Source organism: Epinephelus moara, chromosome 2 (genome assembly GCF_006386435.1).
Source record: "Epinephelus moara isolate mb chromosome 2, YSFRI_EMoa_1.0, whole genome shotgun sequence".
NCBI classification, from domain to species: domain Eukaryota; kingdom Metazoa; phylum Chordata; class Actinopteri; order Perciformes; family Serranidae; genus Epinephelus; species Epinephelus moara.
In genome coordinates, this window is record NC_065507.1 from 26,448,665 (window position 1) to 26,474,383 (window position 25,719).

The window sequence follows — 25,719 nt, forward strand, 5'->3', positions numbered from 1 at the left end:
CTCTCTTTTATGCCCTCTCTCAATGTTCCTGCTCTCTTGCCTGGTCCTGGACATTGGTGTGGTGGACCACATGACCATTTTCGTCTCGCCCTGTGTGCATTTTGGTGTGGTCGGGGTTGTGCTGCCCCCCAACCTCAGTTGAATCTCAGGGCTGTTCATCTGTGACATGCACTTTGGCATCACTCATCTTGTCCCTCATCACTGTACTCCTGCTCTCATAGTTTTCGTGGGGAATTCACACCATAACTGTAGAGGAGAACTCGCCTTTCTCTGGTCTGGCTGTCTATCTGGACACTTTCACTCCTTAAAACAGACTTTGTCCATGACAGACGTGTCTGTTATGGGTGAGAAAAGGGTGCTGTGTTGCTTCAGAACAGACCAGGCAGACATGCTGAACCAAAGGCAGTGGAAATCCTCCGCCTCCCACAGATTCACTTTGCTCAGCATTAGAACTGCTAGTCATCAGCGCTAGACAACAGAGAGGACTGCCCGTTTACAGTAACGAACAATAGTGGAAAATTGAAATGAGGTTGTATTATAATAGAATAGCACTTAGAACAGAATGAAGGCTGAGTGTTTACATAAACACTGTATTATATTCTATAATCGCTCACAAAATTATACAGATGTACTGTAAAGGTTTGTAATATTAATGTTTACATTGTTGAAAACAGAAACACCTAACGGAAAATGTTTTTAATAATAATGATATTGGAAGAGTTTCACAAGCTGTATACAGAATTATCACAAGAGAAGTGTTATTTCTGTGCTGTTTACTAAGACACACATCCAGGGACCAGATGCATAAGACTCTGCGTACATCCATGACTAAAACAGTGTGTTAGCACAAAGACAGAAATGTGCATACGCATTCTACTCGTCAGACTTTTGAATCCACAGTATGCCATAAGTGGATGTCGAAATGACGTTCACCAGCCATTTACATATTGATACTTTTATCCCTCCACCACTCGTTAGATCTGTCAATGACAAATATGGCAAAGACAGCGCAGTACTGCCGACTGTGTCGCATCTGTGAGGTTCTCCAACGGTGCCAGAACAGCTGTCATTAATCATGGCTGTGGCTATTTGTAGCATCTGCGCCAGTAATTCCTCATGTTTCTGCAAACCATCATCAAATCTTAATCATTATTATTATTAAACGTCTGAAGGATGATCAACGATCCATTAGCGTTCATGTTGAAACAGACTTTACAAAGTGCTTCACAATTCAGGATAAAATTAACTGTCATTTACAGAGAGATGACAGCTCAAATATAAATAAAAAGAATGATAAAAACAGTCGCTCATAAATAATTTAAAGGTTCAGTGTGTAGGATTTAAAGGGATATACTGGCAGAAATGGAATATAATAAGTATGGTTTCGTAGGTGCGAACCAGCACTGGGAATCTTTGCGCACGGCAACACTAAAAAAACGATGCCACGATGGATATGTGTGTGGAATCGGGTGGAATCAGTGATAAAATTGTATGCAGATTCGAAACCAGCAGCACTCTCGGATGAACAGTGGCATTAAGTGCCTGTAAATCTTGGACAAAACACCACTTTGTTGGCTGACCTGTATCACAAAGTTTCTTTACTGGAAAAATGGGTGTGTGTACAAGAGAGTCATCACAAGGAATGATGACTCCAGCCTGCAGCAGTGAATCAAACATTGGCTTGATACCCTCCAATGTTTGACATTTCAACAGGTTTTGCTTCATGCACGGCCGGAAATGAGATTTTGGGTGAATAACCAGAGGTGTCACACTTTTCATCAGGCCAGCATCATACTTATGAGTGGACCATAATTCAGACGGCACTTGGGATAAATCAGCCATGTCGACAGCTGCTGGTTGTTTCATCATGACGTGTGATGTTTGTGTGTTAGGAATGAGTTCAGCTGTTCTCTTAACTAACGCAGTAGATATAGATACTGTTTTATATGCATCACCCCTTTGGCTGTACAGTGTTCTGGGATCCCAATCGCGGGACTGAAGTCAATCAGCTGCATCTGAGTGCGGACCCGCCTTTCCATATCGTTCCATTGCCATTCAATAGGCTTGGCCAGCGACACGTGGACACGGACCTTCATACAGCTTGCTCTGAGCCTGGGACAGAGATACAGAAACAGCAGCAGCCTCCTTTGTCCAGAAAACATGTTGTAAAAACAGTCCTTCTACTTCCTGATTCTCTTTACACCTTATTGAATGGGACAGTGTTCAGATAGCAAGGTGTCATCGAGTGTGCATGATAAGGGTGTGGTGTAGGGTTCCATCATAGGAACACCCCCGGCACCAATCGTTTTAAAATATCTGTCACTCTCTTTAGGCATTTTGGGTAATGCTAATGCTTTTAGGACAGATAACAAAGCTCCTGAATCAACTAAAAATAAAATATAATTTCCTGCTACACATAACATTAGCTCCGGTAATTTGTGTGTGTGTCACAGGTTGGTCCATCACTAGGGTCCATCCAGCCGCCTTCCGCTCTCCATCTGACACAGGATGTGCATTTTTCTCGTCATTTTTGTTATTTGGAGAGTCTTTGCACTAGTGTTCTATCAGTCCAAAGTTGTGGCAAACATACAGATCACAGGGCTTCTCTTGACCACCAGGAGAACCTTTGCCACCTCCTTGGCCTCGACCTCTACCCCAGCCACCTCTACGCCCAGTCAATGCTTGATACATAGTCCCTGACACATGGGCCATGGCTTCTATGATGTCAGAACATGGTCTGAATACACTGGGCCTGCTTGACCTGGTGCTTCCATCATAAACATTTCCACGACTGGGTTACGGGAGTAGGAACCAAAAAGTTGCATGTTCTGAAGTTCTTTCTCTTTTAGTCTGTCTGATTCTCGTAGAGGTTCTGTCTTTGGCGGCTGCTCAGGTTTGTTTTCGGTCTGGCATCAGGCAGTGATTGTGGTGCTATAGGTGAGGTTCTATCAGCAGTCAAGTGTTTTGTCTGCGCTGCTACTCCTTCATGATCGGGGACTAGACTGGAGCATATGGAGGAGGAGGAGCGGAGTCCAGATGGGGTCCAGCTGGAACGGGTTTCGTGATTTGCGTACCTGTCAAAGACGGATACAATGTGTTCGATTGTTCTTATGAATTATCAGTTTGGTTTTTATGCTCTCTCTCTTTAGCTTTATTTTCTGACCTTAATCTTTTTCTTTCTCTTAATTCTGCTGCTCCTCTCCACGCAGTGTACGCCTTCCAATTTGCCTTGAATGGCTTAATTTTTTCCATGCTGTTTTCTGGACCTGGCTGCTCGCTCCTCTGCGTCTGCCTTTTCCTTCGCCTCCAAACATGTCCTGAGCTGGTCCAATCGATGTAGGCTAAAGCTTTCTGATGGTGGGAAGCCCATTTCAACCCATTTATCAGACTGCGCCATAGAGACTTTGGACCCATCTCTGATTAATTTGTCCCATGTATATGCAGAATATACTGGTCCACAACTCTGTAAACTCTAAAAACTAAGATTTATTTATTCACTTCTCACCATGTAAGTTCTTTATCCCTGATATTGCAGGATTGGAGCGTTGACCAGGGCTCAGCCTTTTACCCACAGGGAGGAATCTATCTATGTAGATCGTCCTCTGTTTCCAGCGGAGTCCTGATCAGTCGTCCAATCCCTGACGAGCCCCCAGGTTGTGGTGGCAGAAGGGAACAAATAAACAGTGAAACGATCAAGTTGTCTTTCATGAAAAATAAAATGATAGAACAGAATAATAAGAGTTATACCAGAGTCAATCTTATTTCAGCTGAAAGGTCAGAGCTCCGACACCTGGAGTGTCCTCCCCAGGTCTGACAATGAATCACAGATGAAGTCTTTTTATCTTATTTCAACGTAAAAGAGCGGGGAGGCAAACGGGTGGCCTCCGCTCTGCTGATACCCATCATGGGAACAGCTGCGAAGCAAGTTTCTCACTCACAAATTAAATCTCTTCAAGGACACAGTTCACTTTAGGTATAATGAAGGCTTAGACACAGAAAGGAAGGAGAATATTACATGTCTATATATGGCAATGACTGATTTTGTTCCTACACTAAGGAGTTCACGCTTGGCACATTAGAGAAGTTTCAGCTGGTAGCAATCATCCTACACACTGCTCCTTTAAAATGAACTTAATAAATGCGCCTTTGATTGACATTTCACAGAATGCTGTGCCGCCTGCAAAAATAAAGACACAATCAGTGAAACTGGCAAACAACCTTAAAACAATAATACCTGTCTGTCAACTTAAATTCAGCCTTCTCCTTATCATATCACCTGCAGCTATCTCAGCTCAACGCGTGCTTACACCTGGTCTCAGGAATGTGTGAGCTGCGCACATTCTCACTGCACATTCTTCGTTTATACATACCGATTTATGCGTGGCAAAGGGAGGATGCAGAGTTTTGGTGCTTACGCATTGTTTATACATCTGGCCGCTGGTGTTTTTCATGCATGTAATGTGTATCAAATATTCAAAATTACCTGTTTTTATACATTTCTATTGAAGAGTACTCAGCTGCATTTTATTCTCTATCAGATTTTGATTAATTATTGGTATCTAAAGAGTAAAATTTATCTAGAAACACTGAGGTTATTTTAGAGTTCACTCTACACAAACTGTGAAGCTACATCAAAGCCTTTTGTGCTGTTTTCGAAAGTCTCACGTTCATTTTGGTCCATAAAATATCCTGCATTTCTGGGTAACTAGCAACGCAGTGTATGCTTTGGTTTGCTCTTCTTTCTAATACCAAATAAATGGGTTGAATATAATATGCATTTTTTTATGTGTTTTTAACAATAGCCGTTTGCATAATAAACTCAACACTCCACAAGTTACATCAATAATTTAACACAAGTCAGACAGCGCAGTCTACACAGACATCAAACTGCATCTAAATTCATGCCGAGACATCTAGAACGTATCAGTGCTCATAGCAGGTGAGTTGTTTCTGTTTTATGGAACTATTTGTGGTTAAAGTAGCATAGCTGCACTTTATTCAGTTGTTCCTGGCTGTTTCAATGAAACTGTGTCACGCTACGGTTGTTCAGCACTCTCCCTCTCTTGTTTCTTGTCTGGCAGATTTGGGTGATGAGGCAGCGCTCTCCATGGGCATCATGCTCTGGGCAGGGATCCTTGTTGTTGTATTTGTACTCCTGCTGCTAGCTGTGGATGTCACCTGTTACTTTGTCAACAAATGTGGCCTCATCATGTGCCTCTGCGGTAAATCAGGCACAGGGACCAAAGGGCACAACTTGGAGGAGGGCAAGGCAGCCTTCATGTGAGTATCCCTGACAACAATTACATACAGTTCAGTCTTTTAAACAGTGACCTTTACCCTATTTACTCTATTTTGTGGTAACATAGATATTGTTAAAGATATACTAGGCAGAATTTTCCTTAAAAAATATTGTACAGACTTTTACAGACGTAATCCCTCTCAGTTATCACTTATGACCAAGTAGAGGTGTGTGGCGGTGTATTTTCTGCCTGTATTTTTCTTTTTGTCTTCTTATTTTCTGTGATTGATTGTTCATGAGCATGTTTTATAAAAATGTACCTTTAAAGTTGCTACAATATTACCAATGGCTCAGACAATTATGTGTTATGTAAAAAGGTAGCACTGAGAATAATCACCCACCTCTGCAGTTCCCTTTTGCTTTTGAGCATCTTTTTGATGACCGCTTTGTTTTTACATCTCACAACATTACTGTTTTGTCTCAGTCTCACTGCTGTTGTTGGTGTCACTTCCACAGCAGGCAGCTGAACAATGATGTGATAAAAACACTGTACACTACCTACTCAGCACCAAACAGTAGACAGACAAAGTTACTGACTAGCTTGTGAACATAGTAGAGCATTTAGGAGTGAAAGAGTCAGACCTTTACCTCAGAAGTTGGTGGAGACCAAAACAGAGCTTTAAGGAAAGTGAATGTTGTCCTGCGTTTACACTTGGCATTAACATGTGTTCTGGCTATCCTAATGCAAGGTGTAAATACACATAGAATATGTTGTGATCAGAATACGATCGGATTCGTAGTAGCATTGCGATGGGATCTAAGCCACATGTAATGTAACCTTTACAGCATGACTTGCATGAGCAATAAATCCACCCATCAAATTGAAACTCTGCTTTCTTCCACCTGTAAGCAAGGCCAGCAAATTATACAAGTAGTAGCAAATCTTACCTGGTAAAAAATGTTAGTTGAAAATAAATGATAGGATGTATCTGATGTCGATATCCAAACACAGATCACATTATTACCAGGTGGAAATGGGAACTAACATTCATCATTTGGCCAGAGACAACACTTCAAATCAATGCTGATGTTGCTGAGTGTCTGCTGGATGTGGAAATAGTTAATTGTATGCAAACAAGTTAGCCATAACAACTTAATTACATGATTAAATGTCAGTGTTTACAGCTTGTTGCACTGCCATCAAGTGGACAAACAACTCCAAACAGTTAATGCAAGCCAAAATATGTCCCGTTCTGAACATGATTGACAAAATGTTGGTATTTTCTAGACTTGTGAAAATCAGTTGAAGACATTGTGTGAAGCTCTTTGAGCTGCTATGAATAATCAATCTGTTATGTTAAATGTTTTTTTTCCAGGCATATATACATACCTTTTTAGATTTTGTTGTTCTTAATCTTTTTGTTTACATTGTGTCTACCTCATCTGCTGTACTTCTCCTTTAATTAGTGGCTCCCTACATTCCCCAGAAGGCCCTTAAGGACTGACATTGAAGATGATTAAGAATCTCAGCTGAAGGTTTTATGTTGAGGCTGATAAAGCAAGCGATAACTGGGGAAGCATTTTCCATGAAAGGAAAAACCGTTGTGCCTCTTGAGCAAAATCAACACATCTTGTGACTGCAGTGCATTATGGTCCGCTCAGTCTGTATCTGCAGGAACAGGAAAAATACACAAATCAATAAAACGGCGCCCATAAATGAGATGAAGTTTTTAGAGTGGATTTCTCCTTCAGTGAAAATATGAAGGATGCTGGGTTTAAGTGAAGCATTGAACAAATACTCTCATGTGCACAATAAGGCAGCTTGGAATCAATTTGAGTGGGAAGTTGCATTGTGTATTGATTTGTGCTACATTTCATGCCACCAGTTCTACACAAAAAATACAGCCACATGTACGTCTTCGCATGAGTTAGCCAATTCGAATGCTCAGACTGTGACTGAGTTGAACAGGTAATCCACTCAGTGACATAATCGTCTGCTGCTCCTGTATCACATTTCCTCACTGCTCATTGACAATTTTTACATGCACAGAACATTTACTTTTTTTTTTTTGCCCTCACTCCGAAAAAGACAATATTCCTACTGAGCTGTTTACATGACCATTAAAAAAGAATGTTCCGCTAATATTCCTGTTTACATGCAGCCGTGCATATTTAAGTGCCCTGACATGCTGTTTCTCATTTAAAAAATATGGGAAAGTGGAATGACTGGAGCTGCTTGTGCTTTCTTGCTTCTTTGCATTAAAATAAGATTTTCTGAGAGTATTTCATCAGTGGCGGACTCATTCAGTCATGCAAGGACAGCCTGCCGTGTTTATGCATTACTTGTGTATACCCAAAAACCTGTTGATATCCAGGTCTTTCCTAATGCTTAAAAGAAGGTATGTTTCTCCTTTTGACCAGAAATGTGCGGCATTCTTTTGGGCAGGCTCGCTATCCCAGCCCAGAAAACTGTTGGCGAAGTGTAGTCAAACAGGCAAGAGGCCGTGTGTCAACATTTTCACAGAAGGCTCCTAAAACCCAAATAATATCAACATATCTCACTTCGCAAAATTCTACATTTGGAATAAGGCCTAATTCAGAGTATTCAAACAGAATATGCTGTTTATATGACCTGTGTCAAATTCAGAATAATAGTGAAATTTAAGTTTGCACATAAACAGAGTCAGTGTGGCAGATACGATAATTGTTCTTTGAGATCATACGTTACCATTTTCAAAAGATATCTGTCTCTCTGTCCTGCAGGAAAGATGAGTCCAAAGAGCCAATAGTGGAAGTCAGAACAGAGGACGAATGCACAGCCAATCATAATGCAGCAGGACCGACAGAACCCAATGAAACCACACCTCTCACGGAGCCAGAGTGAGTCCAAACTGACCTACAGCAAACGGCCTTTTTACCGCTCAAGTCTTTTTAGCCGTTGTACATTGCACTCCACTTCAAAGAATAATTATCTTATTCAACAGGACACAATTTGACCCTTTTTTTGAAAAGTTCAGGCCATTCTTGAGTGGAGTTCACTGAACTGTGTTGCTTTTGTGTTTTTATTCCCTTTTCAGAGGGAGATTACTGCACTTTGTGTTTCTTCTCCAGCCTTTGGAGATTTTCTGTCTCGTATCAAGGTTGAAGCAATACCAGTTAAAGACATAGAAAGGCTTTTTGTCCTCGAGTGTGGTCAACTCATATGAAGCCATTCGACAACCTCAGCAAGCCATCTTTCATTATCAGCAGGCTGGAAAAATTAGATGATTCAGTATGAGATTGTCACTGGTACTGTTTAACCCTTATAGGTGGTTCTACGTGGTGATGTAGTTTTCTGAAGGAAGACTGGTGCTTTTTTTAGTACATTAGTTTTCCTAGTCAGTGTACTTCCATGTTGGTGTGTGTATGGGATGTATCCTTGGATGTCCACTCACAGCATGACGCCCTCTTTTTCTTTGTTTCTTTTTCTCACTAGGCTTAATAGTTGCTGTTTTTTAGTTGCTTTGTCTATGTTTGTGTGAACTTCTAAAGCCAACTAATCCCTCTGCATGCTCTCGTCCGAGCCACCCTTCCTCTGTCACAGTCACCCTGGTGTCTAGTCTGTGTGTCTCTGTTCTCTCCCTGCTCTCTCAGGCTGGCGGCTTTCACTGCTGCTCTGGCACTGGACACCCTCTCCTCCGTAGCCACCAACTCTGACACAGCCACTGCAACAAACGATCCCGCTCAGGACAGCCCCTCTAGCGAGACCACTACCCTCACTTGTAGCCTGTCTACCCCGGCCAACGACCCCTCACCCACCCCTGTCCTGGCCCCGGCCCCAACTCCAGAGTCGAACACGGCCCCGTCGACTCCCCTCATCTCCACTTCTGCCGTCGAAGCTAAAATGGCCCCATTAGTAGAACAAAGAGGAAGTAACACCCCAGAAGAACCGGAGAAAATAACCACTCCTCCTTGCACCCCTGAACGGACTAAAGCTCAAAAATCTGGGACACCAATACCACCGAAGCGTAGACATTCTCCTAAGCTTGCCGCTGAGAAAGCTAAAGCTAGCCCGCCTGTATCTCCACTGGCTGCGCCTTCCTCATCATCCTCTCCCATTCCTGAGACCAAGAAACCTGCTCCAAGGCCACCGGTCAACAAGCTTCCCATACAGTCACACACTGTAGCCTTAGACACCGAGACGCCAGTACAGACTGCCTCTGCTCTAGCAACCACTGCCCTTCCAAAACCAGACCCTGATTCAAATACAGCTGTCCCAGATCCCAGTGGGTGTAGTCTTACTGCCTTTGACACTAATAATAAACCTGCTGATCAAACTGTTGATGATAACACTGCCAAAGATGCTGCAACCAGCTCTCCCCCAGTGATCCACGGTGCTCTTAAAGTCCTGGATGCTGAGGAACACACTCCTCTAGTTGCAAACGTCCCCTCTCCTTTACCTGTTACTGCTATTTCCTCTCCTCCTGCACCCGCCAGTGTTGAGGTGCCGGTTTCAAATGATCTCTTCACAACGCCGCCAGACATGTACGACTTTCTAAACCCAAATGTAGGACCCGGAAGTGCGGATTTAGAGTTAGAGCTGACAAACGGGACGAAAAGAGCCTCCCAAATCCCCGCAGACCTTATTAGTTTAGAGAGCCCGCCCTCTGCCCCCTCTCTGCCCAATGGAGACGGAGCAGACCTCCCCCCCTCAGGCCCAGTTCTGGAGGCGTCAGAGACTCTGGCCAAGACTGCTCCTCCTGTCAACGATGAGTACGGCTCCCTCTAGAGGTTTATCTGTGTGTTTGTGTGAGTGTGCGCGTGTAACTTGTATGCCCATTCATTCACCACCGCATCTTGCCATTGACCACACAATATGAAATATTGTAATGGTAAACTGTGGTAATGACATTGGGTTAATTATTAATAAGATGTTGTGGACTGTGATAGACTAGTGATATGATGGTTCTGTTTATTAATGCTTGTGTGTGTGACAGTTCTCCATCGTGGGGTCTCCACTTTTGCAACATTCACCACAAGAATAGTTAAGCCCCTTTCAGACATGCACCTTGTTACATAAATGTGGATGTCTGTCTCATGTCTGAGTAAGTGTAAAAGCCACAACGACAATATTACTAGTCCAGTAACATTTCTGTAACACGTCCAACACGGCACAAGTCTGAATTAAATGCTGTCAGATTAAAGCTGCCGGCATGCTTCAACAATCCGACAAGCACTTCTGATGAACAGCTTCGGAAACCCCCTCCCCCCACATCTTTCCGACAAACTAATCGAAACTGACAATCCGACGTGCAGAGGAGTAAGCAGGGTTTGAACTCTTCTCTCTCAAGCTCTCTTTCATTTGTTACACAACTATTTCTGTCACTTTTTGTCTTTACAAACGTGTGCATGACTAAAAATACGTTCCAGGAGAGACGGTCTGAAAATGTGTGCCCTTATCCTCATATCTATTCGATTATCTCATCTCGTCACCATCTGTGACGACCAGCTTTTCACTCCACCTTTGAGCGTGGCTGTTCGGAGCAGGAATTAACACTTTTGCCTTCTAACACGGACAGGCAACACTTTCCACTTTTTTTCAAGCATAGCCCACGGGTCAGCAGCACGGTTATAAATACACAGAGAGAAATTAAAATGCATGTCTTGGTCCACCTTTGTAAGAGCACTCTAACAAATGTACAAAGACAACAATTTAAAATGAATCAACTTAAATTTCTGAAGAGGCGTTTGTCCTCAGTCTCTAAAAGTGTATCTTCCTTCCTGCAGTATGTGACATATAGTTTCAAAAATCTTCTTAGACTCTGTTTACACTCGGTTTTAAATGCATATTGGTGATCTGAACACAAGTGGACAGCTGGAAAACGCTGCTGTTCAGACCTGTGACTACCATGCATCTCCAGCTGATCACTTGTGTTCAGATTTTGTTACTGCGTACATCACTTTCACTAGAAAGTCAAAGGGCCCTGCACAGCCTGTCACTATAACTATGTTACTGATTTATTATATAATATATGGACATGACCTCAATCATTTTGCTAATCTCGATATTACCTGCTGTGTGTAGGCTACATGTGTGTTTGTTTACATTAGAATATAACCAACATTGTAGCCAACATGATGCCAAAATAAACAGTGGTGTTCTCTCGACCATTATATGACTCAGGTGCAGTGTTTCTTCCTTTTTCTCTCCCCAACCCCTTCCTACTTACGTGAGTCTGAAGAAAAATAAAACAAAACGTAAAAGACAACACAGTGTAGCCTGCAGCTGCATTTTTAGAGTGGAAGACACACAGTCGTGATAGTCGTGTGCTTGCCAACCCCTGGCAACAAGCCAAAAGTTTGTCATTTGTAGTTCTACCCTCTAACAACTTCATCCTCCAGTCTGTAAATCCACCAGTAAACTGCCTGGCTCCCAGGCCGTCCATCTGCGGGAGCACACTGGCTGGAGTATGGAGGTACCTGTAGGGATGTGCAAGTACACCATTATAGGTATCTGTATCTGTTTTTGTTCAACCAACTTAATTATCTGTATCCGTATTTGTATTTGAATGGGCGGAGTTTAGATCAGAAGTGGGTGTGGCTTATGGCTGCACATTTAATCAAATATTATCACGATCACAATTTTGACTTCCCGCCATTAAATGAACATGATCGACTGCGATACTGACTCTTGAAAAGCGTTCTCTACTCATGGAAAACTAGAAAACAAGCCTTTCCTGAACTAGCAGCCCGTCTCCACTTCTGAAGAGCTGTCATGCCACAACACACGCATCCTGAAGCAGCAGCCTGTGAGAAACTTTCCTGAATGTTGCGACTGCAGATTTGTCAAAACAAAAATCATCTGTCATCATCCGTTGTTTGAAAGTATTTTGGATATAGGAGAGAACAAATCACATGCAAAGAGTGCGTGAGACCTGTGTCTGCGCCACAATCTGCAGCATGACGAATGCATGAAGGCCGAGTAGAATATCGTAGTAATGTTACTGTACCGTTATCGGTAGTCCCCGTCCCCGTCCAGTTTCAACCCATTATAAAATGGGCGAGTTGGCACACTTTCAGGAAAACAACCACAGCGTCCTGCACCGATGATGTAATTCCTGTTATGTCCTTGTTGGGGAAGCATCAGGACGCATTAGCTTTTACACTACAAAAAATTTGTGTGTGTGTCCCAGAACACCTTGGCAAATGGTTTGAGTGATCCATTTGCCCAAGACGCATTTTACAATCAGAGTCAAACAACAAAAGTAATCAGACCTGCAGTCTTCCTCCCTGTAGTTCTGACTTCCATTCTTATCCAGCTGCATAGATGATAAATAGAAACATCCAGTAAAACACCTACAGAGTGTGAACAAATAGAAATTAGACAAAACTCGAAACTTGATATATTGCTATTCTATACTTGCGCACTGTTGGACATTGTAAAATAGTCAGGAGAATTCTTTAATAAATAATGAAATTAAGAACATCTACATGGGTGCAAGCATCCTCACAGTGGTCATCAATTGAGTCTTCAACAGGAAAAGGACTTTTAAAATCAATCACTGAAGCAGAAGTAAACTTTCCTCCTTGATATCATTACTGTCAGCGGTGCCACTACTCCCTCGCGTACAGCAGATGGCAATATCGAACAAGCATTGTGGCTTTTTCCACAACAGTCATGTCCTGTCTGAATTAAGCCGTAACCAACCAATGTATGTCTGAATGATAAAACACTTCAACAAGTAGATAAAGCCAGCGATGTTCTGTATTCCATGTCTGAAAGGGGCTTTATTTTAATGACAAAGTGTTTTTTCTCAGGCAGTAACTGTATGCCTCTGTGTCCTCAACAACTCGGCAGCTCTACTAAAGAGAACAGAGGCTAGACGGTGTTTCCTGCTCTGAACTGCAGAAGAGAGGAGAAGAGCTGCAGGCAGGATCTAGATACTGTGCTTCACTGCTTTAAGATGAACATGGATATCACAAACCACAAACCCAGGGCTCACTTCCTGTGCCATTGCGGTCTCTTTGATAGAGAACTGATTATAAGATCCTATTTACTTAACACAGTTGTAGATTAGGAAGGCTAGTTGATACTGGATGAATAATATGGGTATGTCATTATCTGTTTAATTTTATCTTACTATTGTCAAGGTGGTGAAGAAATATGTAAGAAGACCTCTAATTATAAACCGCGTCTTCTTACATATTGGGTGAAGGTGTCATTGAGAATAAATGGTTTAAATTGTGTCCAACTAAAGTGTCTGTTTGCTGAGATTGTTTTGTTCTCTTGCCAGAGATGACCAGATTTCTAATTTTGCCTTTTGTCCTTTTTCCGTTGCAGGAAGATTTTTTCTGATGAGAAAGGCAAACTGGGGGAGGCAGAGTTATCAAACGCCATGACGGAGATCTCTGCAGAACACAACAGTATCATACAGACAAAAACCTCCGAGAGCAAAGCATGATGGGCCGGGGAAACCCCAGCCCAATCCAAAACATTTTGCAGCAACAACAAGCGAGAAACACTGCAGAAGTTTTGATTTCCAGTGCCCTTAACTACAGTACACATTCAAAACAACTCACACGTGTCGATTGGTTAGAGCGCACTTTGACTGTGCTTTCATTTCTGGTTTCATTCATGAAATGTTTACTACACCCAATGAGTTTATCTTTAGATCATAAGAGATTCATTTTATTTTTTTATTGTTATTTTATTTATCCAGTCAGGACGATTAAGGACAATCTCTTATTATAATGACGGCTTGGTAAATATATACAATTACACTCCACTTTTTGTCCTCTGCTTTGAGTTTGCATCGCAATTGCGCACAAGTATTGGATTATTATCAGAAATGTAAAAAGGGAAAAAAAAAACCTGACTATATATAGAAATTATTTTTCTTATTTTCATGTTCTACTGTTCAAATGTAAAACTGTTTGCATTTTTTATTTTATTTTGGACTGTTACTTTGTGGGCTTGTCTCATTAAATAGATTGTTTTGCATGTCTGACCTGCAAGTGGTTGTAAAGTTTTGTTTATAAGTTTATTGTTTCACTTTGTCTGTTACAGGGATATTAAGCTGGCATTGATTAAATACAGGCCCGACTTCAATGTTTGGATTATAACCATATTTGTTATGGTTGTAAAAATACAGGATGAACCCACAGGCAGCTGCAGGGGGAAAGAGACTAAGAGAGAGAATCCCTCGACACATCGACAATGTGCATGATCAGATCAGATTTGGAGCATTTTATGATCAAATATATTCAGTCTATCACTGCCTTACCACAGTGCTGGGTAAAATATTAGTTATTGAAATGGATTTGATTCCAAAAAAAAAAAGAGGCAACTCACTGAACACAAACATCCACAGAGAGACAAAACTGCCAGCAGAACTGCTGATTCTCAGCTAAGGGGTTGAAGAACTGTGAATCTTATGATCTAGAGCTAAATTTACGCCACGTATTTGTTTGGGGGGCAACAACTACGATGGCTACTGTTTCTTCCTCACATTAAAGCAAATCAAAGGTCTGGCTTTGTACTTTGAGTTGTGCGTTTGAAGCAAAAAAAAAAAAGAATAAAAACTCTAAAAAGCATTTTTGTACTATTTAAAAACTACAAAGATTTCTTTTCCATTTCCTGCCTGCAAGCTTGTGCACTGTGCCTGTGTGTCAATAGATTGTCTTGTCATCAGTTTCTATGATAATCTGCATAGCTTTGTCGTGAGAGATTTAGCCTATTCTTTTTATTTAATATATTGTATTATTAGAAGAAAAGTACGATAAATGGACTAATGTGGTCATTATAACACGTGTAGTGTATGAAACTGTCCGTCTCTGGTCGCAGCACTATATATTGCCAGCTAAAGTGAAGGAAGGTGTTTTGAGCCTTGGCATGAATTCAGTCAGTACTTTATAACGTATAACTACAAGGCAGATAGACGTGCCCATGTTTGTTTGGGGGAAATAGTTCTCATATTGATTTAATGAGTGTTACCTTTGGGGCTTGTTCCGGCATTACTACACATTATTTTTAATTTATCTCCCCCAGTTGTTATTCAAGTGTTCTGTAATGTGGTCTTTGAATTTTCTTTTTTTTAGTTTTTGTCTTTTTTGTACAAAAATCACTCACCAAGAGCGACTGCTTGACAAGTTCAGGATGAACATTGGCAGGAAGCAGGGTGGTCCCACTTGAAACAGGAGGTCAGACTTTTTTTTTTTTTTTTAAAGCATTAGATAATGGATATAAAGAGATATGAATACAGATCTTAAGTCTATAAGAATTTAGAGCTATATTCACCTTCCACTGCTGTTACTGACCACCTTGCTCCCTCGTCACTGTACGCTCCTTTTGGTTTTATTGGGTCAAACTCAGAAAATATCTGTTGTGTACAGTCTGAGTGCTAACCCATTTACAAAATAAAAAATGGTTTCCGAATCTAATTTTGTCCTGGCCCATTTTGTCATTAGTTTCAATTACTTTTCCTTTTTCTTTTTTTTTAAGGGATTGAAACCATGTAGTGAGATATTTTGAACACTAGAGGGCAGTAAATACCTATTTGTGGACCCCCTTTTGTTTTCGCCATGTCATGGACACACAGGACTATTTACAGAAAGGTTACAGTGCAAACAGGTTATGTTGGGGCTGGAAAATTCCCCGAGCTACTTGTTCAGATAGATGGGGGGCGCAAATAAACACGTGTTACATAATGCATGTTTGTGCGGGAGTAAAGTTAATACTTCCAGGCTAGGATGTCAAAATACTATGTACCAGTGTGGGCTTGATATTTTCAGCTGTGGTATTCCTCCCCTCGGTACCTCTAATGTGACATGTACCCGCAAACCGGTGCTGTGTCAACAGAGTGTCAACAACCAGTGACCCGGCATGGCATCCTGTTTCACTCCCCACACTGCCCGACTGTCCACTCTTACCTAATGTCATTTTATTTTCTCGACTGTCCTGTGGAATACAAACTGGTTTGATCTTTGTATCCAGTCTGCATTCACCAGTTTTTACCTTCTTGTTCCAGGACACCAAACTGGTCCTAACCTGGTGAGCGTCTCAGTAGTTCAGATGCCCTGTAGATGTCTCTGATTGCAGCCTTGATGGAGAGACGAGGAGCAGAGGGCGATCATTCAGAGCCGTGACGTCGCCCCGCCGATGTCTTGCAGCCAGTCAAGTCAGCAGCAGGCAGCTGTGATGATACAGGAAGTTAGGTGATGTGGCTTTCAAAGTAAAAGGGAGAATTGGCTTAGCAGTGCAACCAGTATTGAATCTGTGGTAATTGTGCAAAAGTTTCTACTTTCATCCAGAGCTGTAGCTACCATCAGACATGGGCAACTTCCTTTGTATTTAACTGGGAATTTAGGGGAAGAGTAGTGAAAGAATGTCGGTCATTCTTTTAAGTGAAAGTATATATATACCAGAAATACAAAATAAATCCTATTACATGCATTCAAAATGTTATTAAAGTAAAATTAGCACACCAGTATTATCAGTGGTATTGGAGTAACTGGTGACATGTCATTACATTTTTAAAAAGTAAATCAATATTGTGTGTAATTAAATTATGGTTACTAATCTTAATATTGGCAATTACAAAGGGGTTACATCAGAATATGTTTTTTCAGATCTGGGATACTCAACTGTCTGTGCCCAGGGGCCACCTTTGCAAAATGACCGACATGACAGAGATAATTAGCCCAGACCAGGGGATCCTCTCCTGACATGTTTTTATGAGCGAGCTCTACTTTGATATTTCTCATGCTGTCTGCCACCTTATTTACATTTGAAGTACAGATAAAAATCCCCAAATTGCAAAATTTTTATTGTGAATTAGAAAATGGTAGGCAGGCCACCTGGCACCATACTGCAGGCCAGATTTGGCCCGAGGGTCGCAAGTAGAGTATCACTGTCCTAGATCAAAAAGTAAAATGTAGAATAAAACATTCATTCTGTTGCTTTGCATCTTTGGCATAAGCTGTTTCCGGACATTTTTCAACTTTATTGCACAGTTTAAAATATTTTTGTTTGAGAAATATACAAATGTAATAAGTTACATTACTGTGATAAAGTAATTAAAATGATTACATTACTTATTACATTTTAACAGGGTAACTAGTAATCTGTAACCTATTATATTTCAAAATACCTTCCTAACTCAGATTATTAGATGATAAGGTATCAATAATATATGTAGTCATTATACAGGAAAGGACTACATGTTATATTATAATATTATTGGATCAGTAGTACTATTTGTTCTGTGGATTAATTTATACTCAATGGATAATATGTCATATACATACAGCCTATATGTGTTATATTAATCTGTAAAGTAACAACTACAGCTGTTAAATTAATGCAGTGAAATAACCATGTACTATAAAAGGTGTAGTCAAGTATAAGTATCTCAAAATGGAGTAAATGTGTTCAGTTACATTCACTGTTGCATTCTATTATATCAGAACTTACACATGATGTGTGTTTTATAAAATAAGAAAGAAAGAAAGAAAGAATGCAGTGTTTTACCCACCAGGATTTGATTCTCATGTGAAGAAACTAAATTACAACAGTCGTTAACAGATATTTGAAAAATGTTTGAGACTGAAGGGGGGAGGGGTGAATTGTTGTGCACTGACATTCTTGACCTCAGTTGACCACATAGGTCTTAAAGCACTGGGTCAGCAGGATGCCTCTGCAGGATGTTTCTTACATCTGAACTATGAGCCTTTTGTTTATCTGGCAATCACTTGTTGACATGTGCAAAATTAAAATGATTGCAACAGAATAATACCTGTTTACAGCATTTTGGTATCCTCCAGTCAGACACAACTTTGAGTTATGTCACTCTTGCTCCCCTCCCCCCACGTTCACAGCATTGCTTGCACACTAAAGAATCCCCCCCCCCCCCATTTTAAGCTGACTCTCAGGACAAAGTGTGTTTCCCAAGTGTGTCTCTAAACATCTTCCTTCCCTGTGTTTTCTACAAAGATTATGTGACAGTGCTAACAGAGTAAGTATATAAGTTAAACTGAAATTCCTCTCATTATCAAAGTTGAATTTTGTATCCAAATACAGATAAGCAATGCAGCATATTCAGTATGAGTTAAAAACTGGACAGGAAACATTTGTCTTTAGACATCCTCCACTGAGACAATACCTCTCTTGCTATGTGATGACCATATAATGCATGTTTTACGATTTGTGCTGCTTACAAGAAATGTCTTTAATGAAGGTTGCTGTTGGCCTAATTGCTAAAAATGTGCACTTTTTTACAGATTGTGTCCTTAAAATCAGGGAAATTATAAATACTGTTGCAAATGCCATGTGAACTACCCTATTTGTGCAAGAACACCTCCAGTGTTATATTGTACCAAGATAAGGGACATCACCAACAAAGTTTACACCAAAAGTTTTGCATCTCCTCTAGTTATTTCCAACAGCTACAAAACATCATCATGCAATTAATCTTAATGATGAACACCACTGTGCCTCAAACGTCTATCTTATTTTAATTTGATAGTCTACAATCTAACTATATGAAGTGCTTGCCAACCAAATAAGTGTTTTTGATACCTTGAATTATAAAAATTCATTGCAACAGGTTATTTTGAAACATTACAGGTGCAGATTTCTCGGCAGTGTCAGAGCACCCGCTGTTTCTCATGTGCACCATATATGATCATGCCTATGCTGTTTAACTCTTTAACTGTTTTGAGATTCCCCTATGGCACTTTAAACACAAACAGATGCCTGTCTCAGTGGAAACCTGTGGAAATGTGACAATGTGAAGTTCCCCCCTGAGCTCTAGGCTATATATACGCAGAAATGGCATGTGCAGTTTCACAGTTTCAAGATTTCCCAAAAGGACTATTTTCCTTGATTTGACCCACAGTGGTGGATCTAAAAATCCATGTATTTAGATTCACGGTCAATGTACCAAAATTTGTAGCACTTGTACAAAAGTACGAAAATTCTTAAAAACTTAGGAACATTAGGAAAAGTCATTAAAGTCATTAAAGTCATTAAATTTCAGGCTCAAATTGTGGCATTTAGGGTGTTTTTACTGCTGTCAAATGTCAAAACAGGTCCATTTTGACCAAAACAGAGTGGGTATCTCATCAGTTCTTCATTATTTTGTTATTGCTATTGCAAGTTATAACAAGGATGTAAGTTTTGTTTAACACTGAGGGGGTTGGGAGTCCTCTTCCAGAAAACTCTGAGCATAAAACACTTAATTTCCTGCAGTCTTGGGAATATCTATGCACTGATTTTTGTCTTTTCTGCATCATTTTATGGTGTTCATGTCTCTAATTTTGTCAAAATAATAGTTATCTGATACGTTTATATTTTGGGGGGTGGAGACAAATGCACATGTGCCAAATACTGGGGGGGGATGTGTCCCCTGTGTCCCCCAAATCTACAGCTTTATAATCAGACATTTCAACACGTGGTTCTCCAGACAGGTTTTATTTTGAAAGCTCCACTCGGAAGTGTTGTCTTCCCCCTGCTCGTTTGACTGTCGTGGCTGGGTGATGATTTGCTTACTTGGAGCAGGACTGAGTTTGGAGCGGGTACTGTGAAATGTGTAACCATGATGTTGCCTGGGTAATCAGCGGAGGACGTTAGGAGACAGAGGTAAGAACAACTGTGACAGCCGACACTTTTACTGTTTCTCATGATATTTTCTGTGGGATTCAGCTCCGGTGAACTACTTTCCAGTCTCACACTAATTTTAACAATTAATATTGGTAATGGCAGTTTTGTGGCGGGTTGTTATAATATCGTTTCACAGCAGACATGTGGGAATGGACTCTAAGTTTGGCCGCAGTCTGGTTTAGGATTTTACAAACTTGATCACGCTCAGACTGAGCCGCAGACTGTTCGACATATCATTGGACTATTTCGGAGAAATTGGGGTCTTTTATTTTCCGGACAACACGCGCTTCCTCAAACACCGTGCAGACAGTAAATAAGCGCGTGCAGAGGGTTAATTTGTCGCAATGTGTTTTGATAATAAAGGTGGATTTGTGCGTCTGCACCTGATGCGCTCTGATGTTGCGGTTAGTTGAGGATGCAGCCTGTCAGCATCACTCGAGGTGCTGCTGAGTGGTCCGACAATAATCATCATACACAGTCCAATCATCACTCACACTGTCATTTGGGGATTTTAATGTGCTGGAAAAAAGGCATGCCCCCGTGTCAGGACTGCGCTTCATTTTCACGCTTTCGTCAATTTGACAGTTTTATAACTTATTCAGGGCTTTTTAACAGAGCGCCTTAATTGTCTTTAACACATCTAATCATGGACGTGTGCAGCCTAAATGAACTATTCAGCCCTTGAAGGCGTTTGTTAATAGCGGGCCTACCTGTTGAGGGCACGGATGTGTGTGTGTGAGGAGCTTGATAAATTGAACCGTCACCTCTCAGTATGCAGACGTTATTACAGCGACGTGACCGCTCTCAACGAGACCTCAGACTAATCACCTGCAATAGAAACTGTTGCTTTGTGCTTATCGACCTGTTGTCTGCTTTTGCTTCTTAATTAAAATAAATAAACATGTAGGGTGCATGAAATAAACCCCTGAAAAGATCTAGTGGGGGGTTATATTTCACAGAATAAATCTGATTTGATGTTTTTGATTTATGTTATTTAAAAATATTCCTATTGATTGGTCATGGATGAGAGTGTACACTGGAGTATAATTAACTGCCTTTTACATCATTGTGAGCCAGACAGGCACTAATGATCCTCTCCCCTCCCCCCTCTACCCTCCACCCAAGCCACAGACCCTACAACCAGCTGAAGGCAAGGGAAGCAGGCAGGACAGCCACACCTCATGCGCGGGCTCAGCAAAGGTCCGAGTGGATACGGGTCAGACAAACATGGGTGTGCTCCAGCTCCACAACCCCACTCACCCCAGCACTCTTCTGCAGCGGGCCAATCAGATGCGTCTGACCGGCACCTTATGTGATGTCATCATCACAGTGGACGGCCAGGAGTTCCCGGCTCACCGCACCGTCCTGGCCTGCACCAGCAAAATGTTCGAGATCTTGTTCCACCGCAGCAGCTTACGCTACGCCCTGGACTTCCTGTCCCCCAAGACCTTCCAGCAGATCCTAGAGTACGCCTACACTGCCTCGCTCCAGGCCACAGCTGAGGACCTGGATGACCTGCTGTATGCCGCTGAAATCCTGGAGATAGAGTACCTGGAGGAGCAGTGCCTGAAGGTGCTGGAGACCATCCAGGCGGAGGAGACAGAGGAGGTGACGGTGAGGAACCACAGCTCCGGAGACCACAGTGACCACAGTCGGGCCAGGCACTGGAGGCACATGTTGATGTCCAAGAAGCATTCCATACAGGATGGACCCAACCGCATCACTCCCACAGCTCTGCACCACCTGGCACTGTACCACATGACGGAGGGGAGCTCTCCTGGCCCAGAGACCGAGGCGGCTCCTGAATTGAGCCCCAAGGTGGACACGGAGGTCAACATGGAAAGTTCCCAGCAGCCTCAGCACCACAGTGAAGAGCTATCCCAGGCTTCATCCCTGACTCCTGGCAGAAGTATAAAATCAGAGAGCATGCAGGTGGATGATGCCAACGGCTGCGAGGGCAGGTCCTCGAGCACCGGGGAGGGAAGCTGCATGTCAGACCAGCCCAGAGACGAGGGCCCGGGGACGCCCCTCAGAAGCAGCGTGATCACCAGCGCTCGAGAACTGCACACAAGCCCCGAAGACGGAGGACAAGTGGTGGGGAACTCTCTCGACTCTGTCCCTGGCATCTCCGAGAAACATCTGGCTTCCATATACTCTGTGCCCTCCAACCACACAGGGGAGGGGATGCTGCCAGTGTCCGTTTCAGTGGCCCCGTCCCTGGGCGTGCCGCTGGACCCGAGGGCCTACAGTGGCCTGCTGCACCAAGGCTTGCTGCACAGGGAGCTCCTCAGCAGGCTGGGCCAGTTTGCAGCTGGGATGAGGCACGAGGGCCAGGCTCAAGGCCAGCAGTGTTGTGGCGAGTGTGGGCTTCAGCTGCACAGCAGGCAGGCCATGGAGCAGCACAGGTAACACGCACAAACATCTGCCGACACCACCTTTCCTGCAGCATTACAGTATATTTTAAGTCTATGATACCATCTTAAGTAATGGATAATTACACAGAATTAAAAAAAATATCCACTTGGGTTCCAAAATCTAATAATCACTTGTTAAAATAAAAAGAAAGACTGCACTGTTGTCGTCTCTGTGACATTTTCCATAACACTGCTACACTCCCTGCTCGACATTTTTACTGACAAACGTGTGTTGCGTCTAATAAAAGATGTGAGGGATGTGCAGGTGCATGTGTGCTTGTGCGGTATGATGAATGTGAGCTAAGTAGTTGATTATGCTGTTTGGAAAAGCACTGCCCACATGTCTCTTGAACTGAACTGTGTCTTGGTCCTCAGGATTCCTTTTTTTCCCCCCGTCATGTTAAAATACTTTGAGAGTTAAAAGCTGGAAGGAGCAACAGCAAATATGTTAATTTATTCTCAGGGACACCTGCACTCATGTCTTAACAGTGAGACGTCTGGGGAAGTTTTGAATCGGGTCTTTGTGAGGGATTTGATATAAAGAGGCCTTGGTGTCGCATAACGCTGTTATTTACAAAGCCTTATTTTCTAAATTCTGTTTGATTATTTGTGCAGAAGCGTGCCTCACACAACAGGCTGTCTCCCAGGCTATTTGATATGCATTCCTTTGCATCAGTAGAGAGGAGCCTCTCAGCAGGGACCAGGCTGGACGCTTCAGCTAGATGATGGATAACTTCTGCCTCACGACCCACTCTGTTGTGTTTTTGTTCATTCCTCCTTTATTTACCAGCTCGTCAGTTTAGATCTTGTCATCGTGCACAGAAAGTTACCGACTAGCTCACTGACAACTCTCATTAACTTGATTGCAGATGTTTATAATTGTGCGTGCTTGGCAGTGTTTGACTCATCACTAATCATTAGAAACGAGCCTATCAGTGAGCCAAAAGTCCTAATATGCAGCTAAGTCATGATTAGGATCACAGTCTCTCCCTGTCCGCGCCCGTGGCTGACATTTCAGCCTCGTGCCACTCCAGAGTTGTGTGGAAACCGCCTGGCGAACCAGAGCGTCCTGTGGGATATTTAGTGATACGCGTTGCTTACTCATGGAGACAGGCGGATGTCCGCAGGTTGAAGGAGGTGCATCGGTGGCACTGCTTTGGGATGTGATGAAGTTTCTGTAGGTCTGTAACCAGGTCACTGAGCATACACCTGGTCTGCAGATTGACATTTTAGACTTTTGTTGTAAAAGAAGTTTCTCCTGGCACAGCTTCAACTATAGAAATTAAACAGATTTGGTTTCCAACTTTTGCTTAAGGAAGAAAAAAACTGCATTCAAAAATGTGATAATGCAGTATTTCTTTAAAAGTGATGCTGTCGTAACAAAATGAAAACTACTGTATTTAAGGTATTTTTAAAGGTCACTGACGCCTTTCCTATTAAAACGAAGAACATGGATATTTTACGCCTGGGCAGTATATCATTTTGATAGAATGTTATATCGTCTTAGATTTTGGATATCATAATATATGTGTTGTCTTATCTGGTTTTAAAGGCGGCATTACAGTTAAATGATGTAATTTTCTGAACTTACCAGACTGTTCTGGCTGTTCTGTTATTTGCCTTTACCCACTTAGTCATTATATCCACATTACTGATATTAATAGCAAAGTATTTGGTCCATAATACTGTGATATTTGAATTTTTCAGTGTCTCCCAGCCTTAGGATATTTGGCACATATGAACACAACTCCTGTTTTCAGACCTCTTAAATTAATTAACTTAAAAATAACTGTTGTCATTGCTTTCTTTTTTTAAAATATTAAAATATCATCAATATATTATAATGGCATTTTTGCCTTTTTTTTATTCATGTTTGGGTGCTTTAGGTCTTTATTATAGTGGCGAGCAGACAGTAAATGAGGGGAGGGAGATGAGGAATGACATGCAACAAATGTGCCCAGCTGGTCTCGAACTGAGAACATTGTGATTACATGATCAGCGCCATAGGTGTCGATTTCAGGGTCAATGCAGGGGAAACATCCTCCCTCAATATAAAGAACATGTGCATTTGTCCCCCACCCAAAAAAACCTGAGAGAAGCAATGGAGTTTTATTTTGCGAAATTAAAGGCATTGAAAAACTGAGGCATAAAAAATTCACAAGAATGCAGAAAATTAAGTGTTTGATGCTCAAAACCCCAAAACACTCATTTCATATGTGTCCCCCCAGTGTTGAAATTAAATTCACGCCCTTGATCAGCACCATAAACCCGTACACCACCAGGGCGCTCTGTCTTTTTGCCCTTTAATAAATCATTAACAGTAGACAGAAAAGATAATATATACATCTTGGTTACATGGTTGACGCCTCAGACTAGAGGGCCGTCAGCACAGCCAAAATAAAGTCTCACATGACAGTATAATATTGTCTTTCAGTTAAATCTTTCAACTTGCAGTAAAAAGCCAAAAACCGATCAGTGCTCTGAGCATGTGGCTCCACAATTATTATTTTTTCCATAATATGTTATTGTTGATTTCATGCGTGCTAAGTTTCATCTAAAGACTCGTTTATTTTGACCACAGTGTGTGTTTAATGGTGGAGTCTTTTTAGGCTGTTAGCGGGGTGATATAAGGATAACAGTACAGATGCCTTGCATGCTTGGATGTGTGTGATATGATATGATAGGTTTTGCTGCTGGCGGAGCTTCAGCGAATCATCGTCTTTTCTCCTTTTCATTGCTGTTACAGGAGAAGTGTGTGTGTGCGCATGTTATGCTGTGGTGTGAGTTCACGTGCGTGCGCCTGGTGTGTGTGTGTGTGTGTGTGTGTGTGTGTATGTGTGTTCTTGTGTGCGTGCCCAGTGTCTTGCAGTGCTGGCGGGTGGAGGCACGCGTATGTCTGCACTCTGAAATTAGCCAGATATCCTATTGTCTGTGTTCTTTTAGCATTCATGCGTTGTGATTCACAACTCCAAGGGCCTCTTACACTAATGATGTTGCATTCAGCGAGGGATTCTTGCCGGAATTAAAACATGCTCCTCTTGTTACGAGGACAATGATGCTTCTGGGTTTGGGAGACCTTACAGAAATAAAAAAAGGCGCAGAACCGAGATACTTTTATTATCACAAGTGCGTTCCCGTCTCTGTTCTCATCTCTGTTAACACGCTCGCATTTGTGTTTGTCTTTCCACAGGAGGCTGCATAACGAGGAGAAAGGCCACGGCTGTGAATACTGTGGCAAACACTTCCAGGACAGCATGCGGCTAAGGATGCACATGCTGTCTCACACAGGTACTTAGTAACTCTCACACTCTCATCTCAGAGTATTCAGTGCTTATGAAGCCTCTTGATAGTGCGGCCTTTCAAATGCACCTGTTCATACTACAACCCCCCCCCCCCCCCCCCCCCCCCCCCCCCCCCCCCCCCCCCCC

General features: G+C 42.1%; 2 protein-coding genes across 10 annotated transcripts in view; both read left to right on the forward strand.

Moving 5' to 3' along the window:
• ncam1b (neural cell adhesion molecule 1b) overlaps nucleotides 1-15,649 on the forward strand; it is a 102,517-nt gene extending 86,868 nt beyond the window's left edge. For 4 of the 8 annotated variants that reach the window (XM_050067876.1, XM_050067897.1, XM_050067887.1 and 1 more), the window contains 4 exons: nucleotides 5,082-5,280; nucleotides 8,003-8,119; nucleotides 8,873-9,991; nucleotides 13,560-15,649. In XM_050067876.1, coding sequence (XP_049923833.1) covers nucleotides 5,082-5,280; nucleotides 8,003-8,119; nucleotides 8,873-9,991; nucleotides 13,560-13,680 — 1,556 coding nt within the window. In that variant the 3' untranslated portion in view covers nucleotides 13,681-15,649. Of the gene's footprint in view, nucleotides 1-138; nucleotides 5,053-5,081; nucleotides 5,281-8,002; nucleotides 8,120-8,872; nucleotides 10,028-13,559 lie in introns of those variants that run through there. The other 4 variants (XM_050067933.1, XM_050067941.1, XM_050067915.1 and 1 more) reach the window with 3 other exon arrangements.
• Nucleotides 15,650-19,699: 4,050 nt separating this feature from the next.
• zbtb16b (zinc finger and BTB domain containing 16b) overlaps nucleotides 19,700-25,719 on the forward strand; it is a 22,402-nt gene continuing 16,382 nt past the window's right edge. For both annotated transcript variants that reach the window (XM_050063672.1, XM_050063680.1), the window contains exons 1-3: nucleotides 19,700-19,856; nucleotides 21,003-22,282; nucleotides 25,482-25,579. In XM_050063672.1, the coding sequence (XP_049919629.1) occupies nucleotides 21,105-22,282; nucleotides 25,482-25,579 (1,276 nt within the window). In that variant the 5' untranslated portion in view covers nucleotides 19,700-19,856; nucleotides 21,003-21,104. The remainder of the gene's footprint in view (nucleotides 19,857-21,002; nucleotides 22,283-25,481; nucleotides 25,580-25,719) is intronic.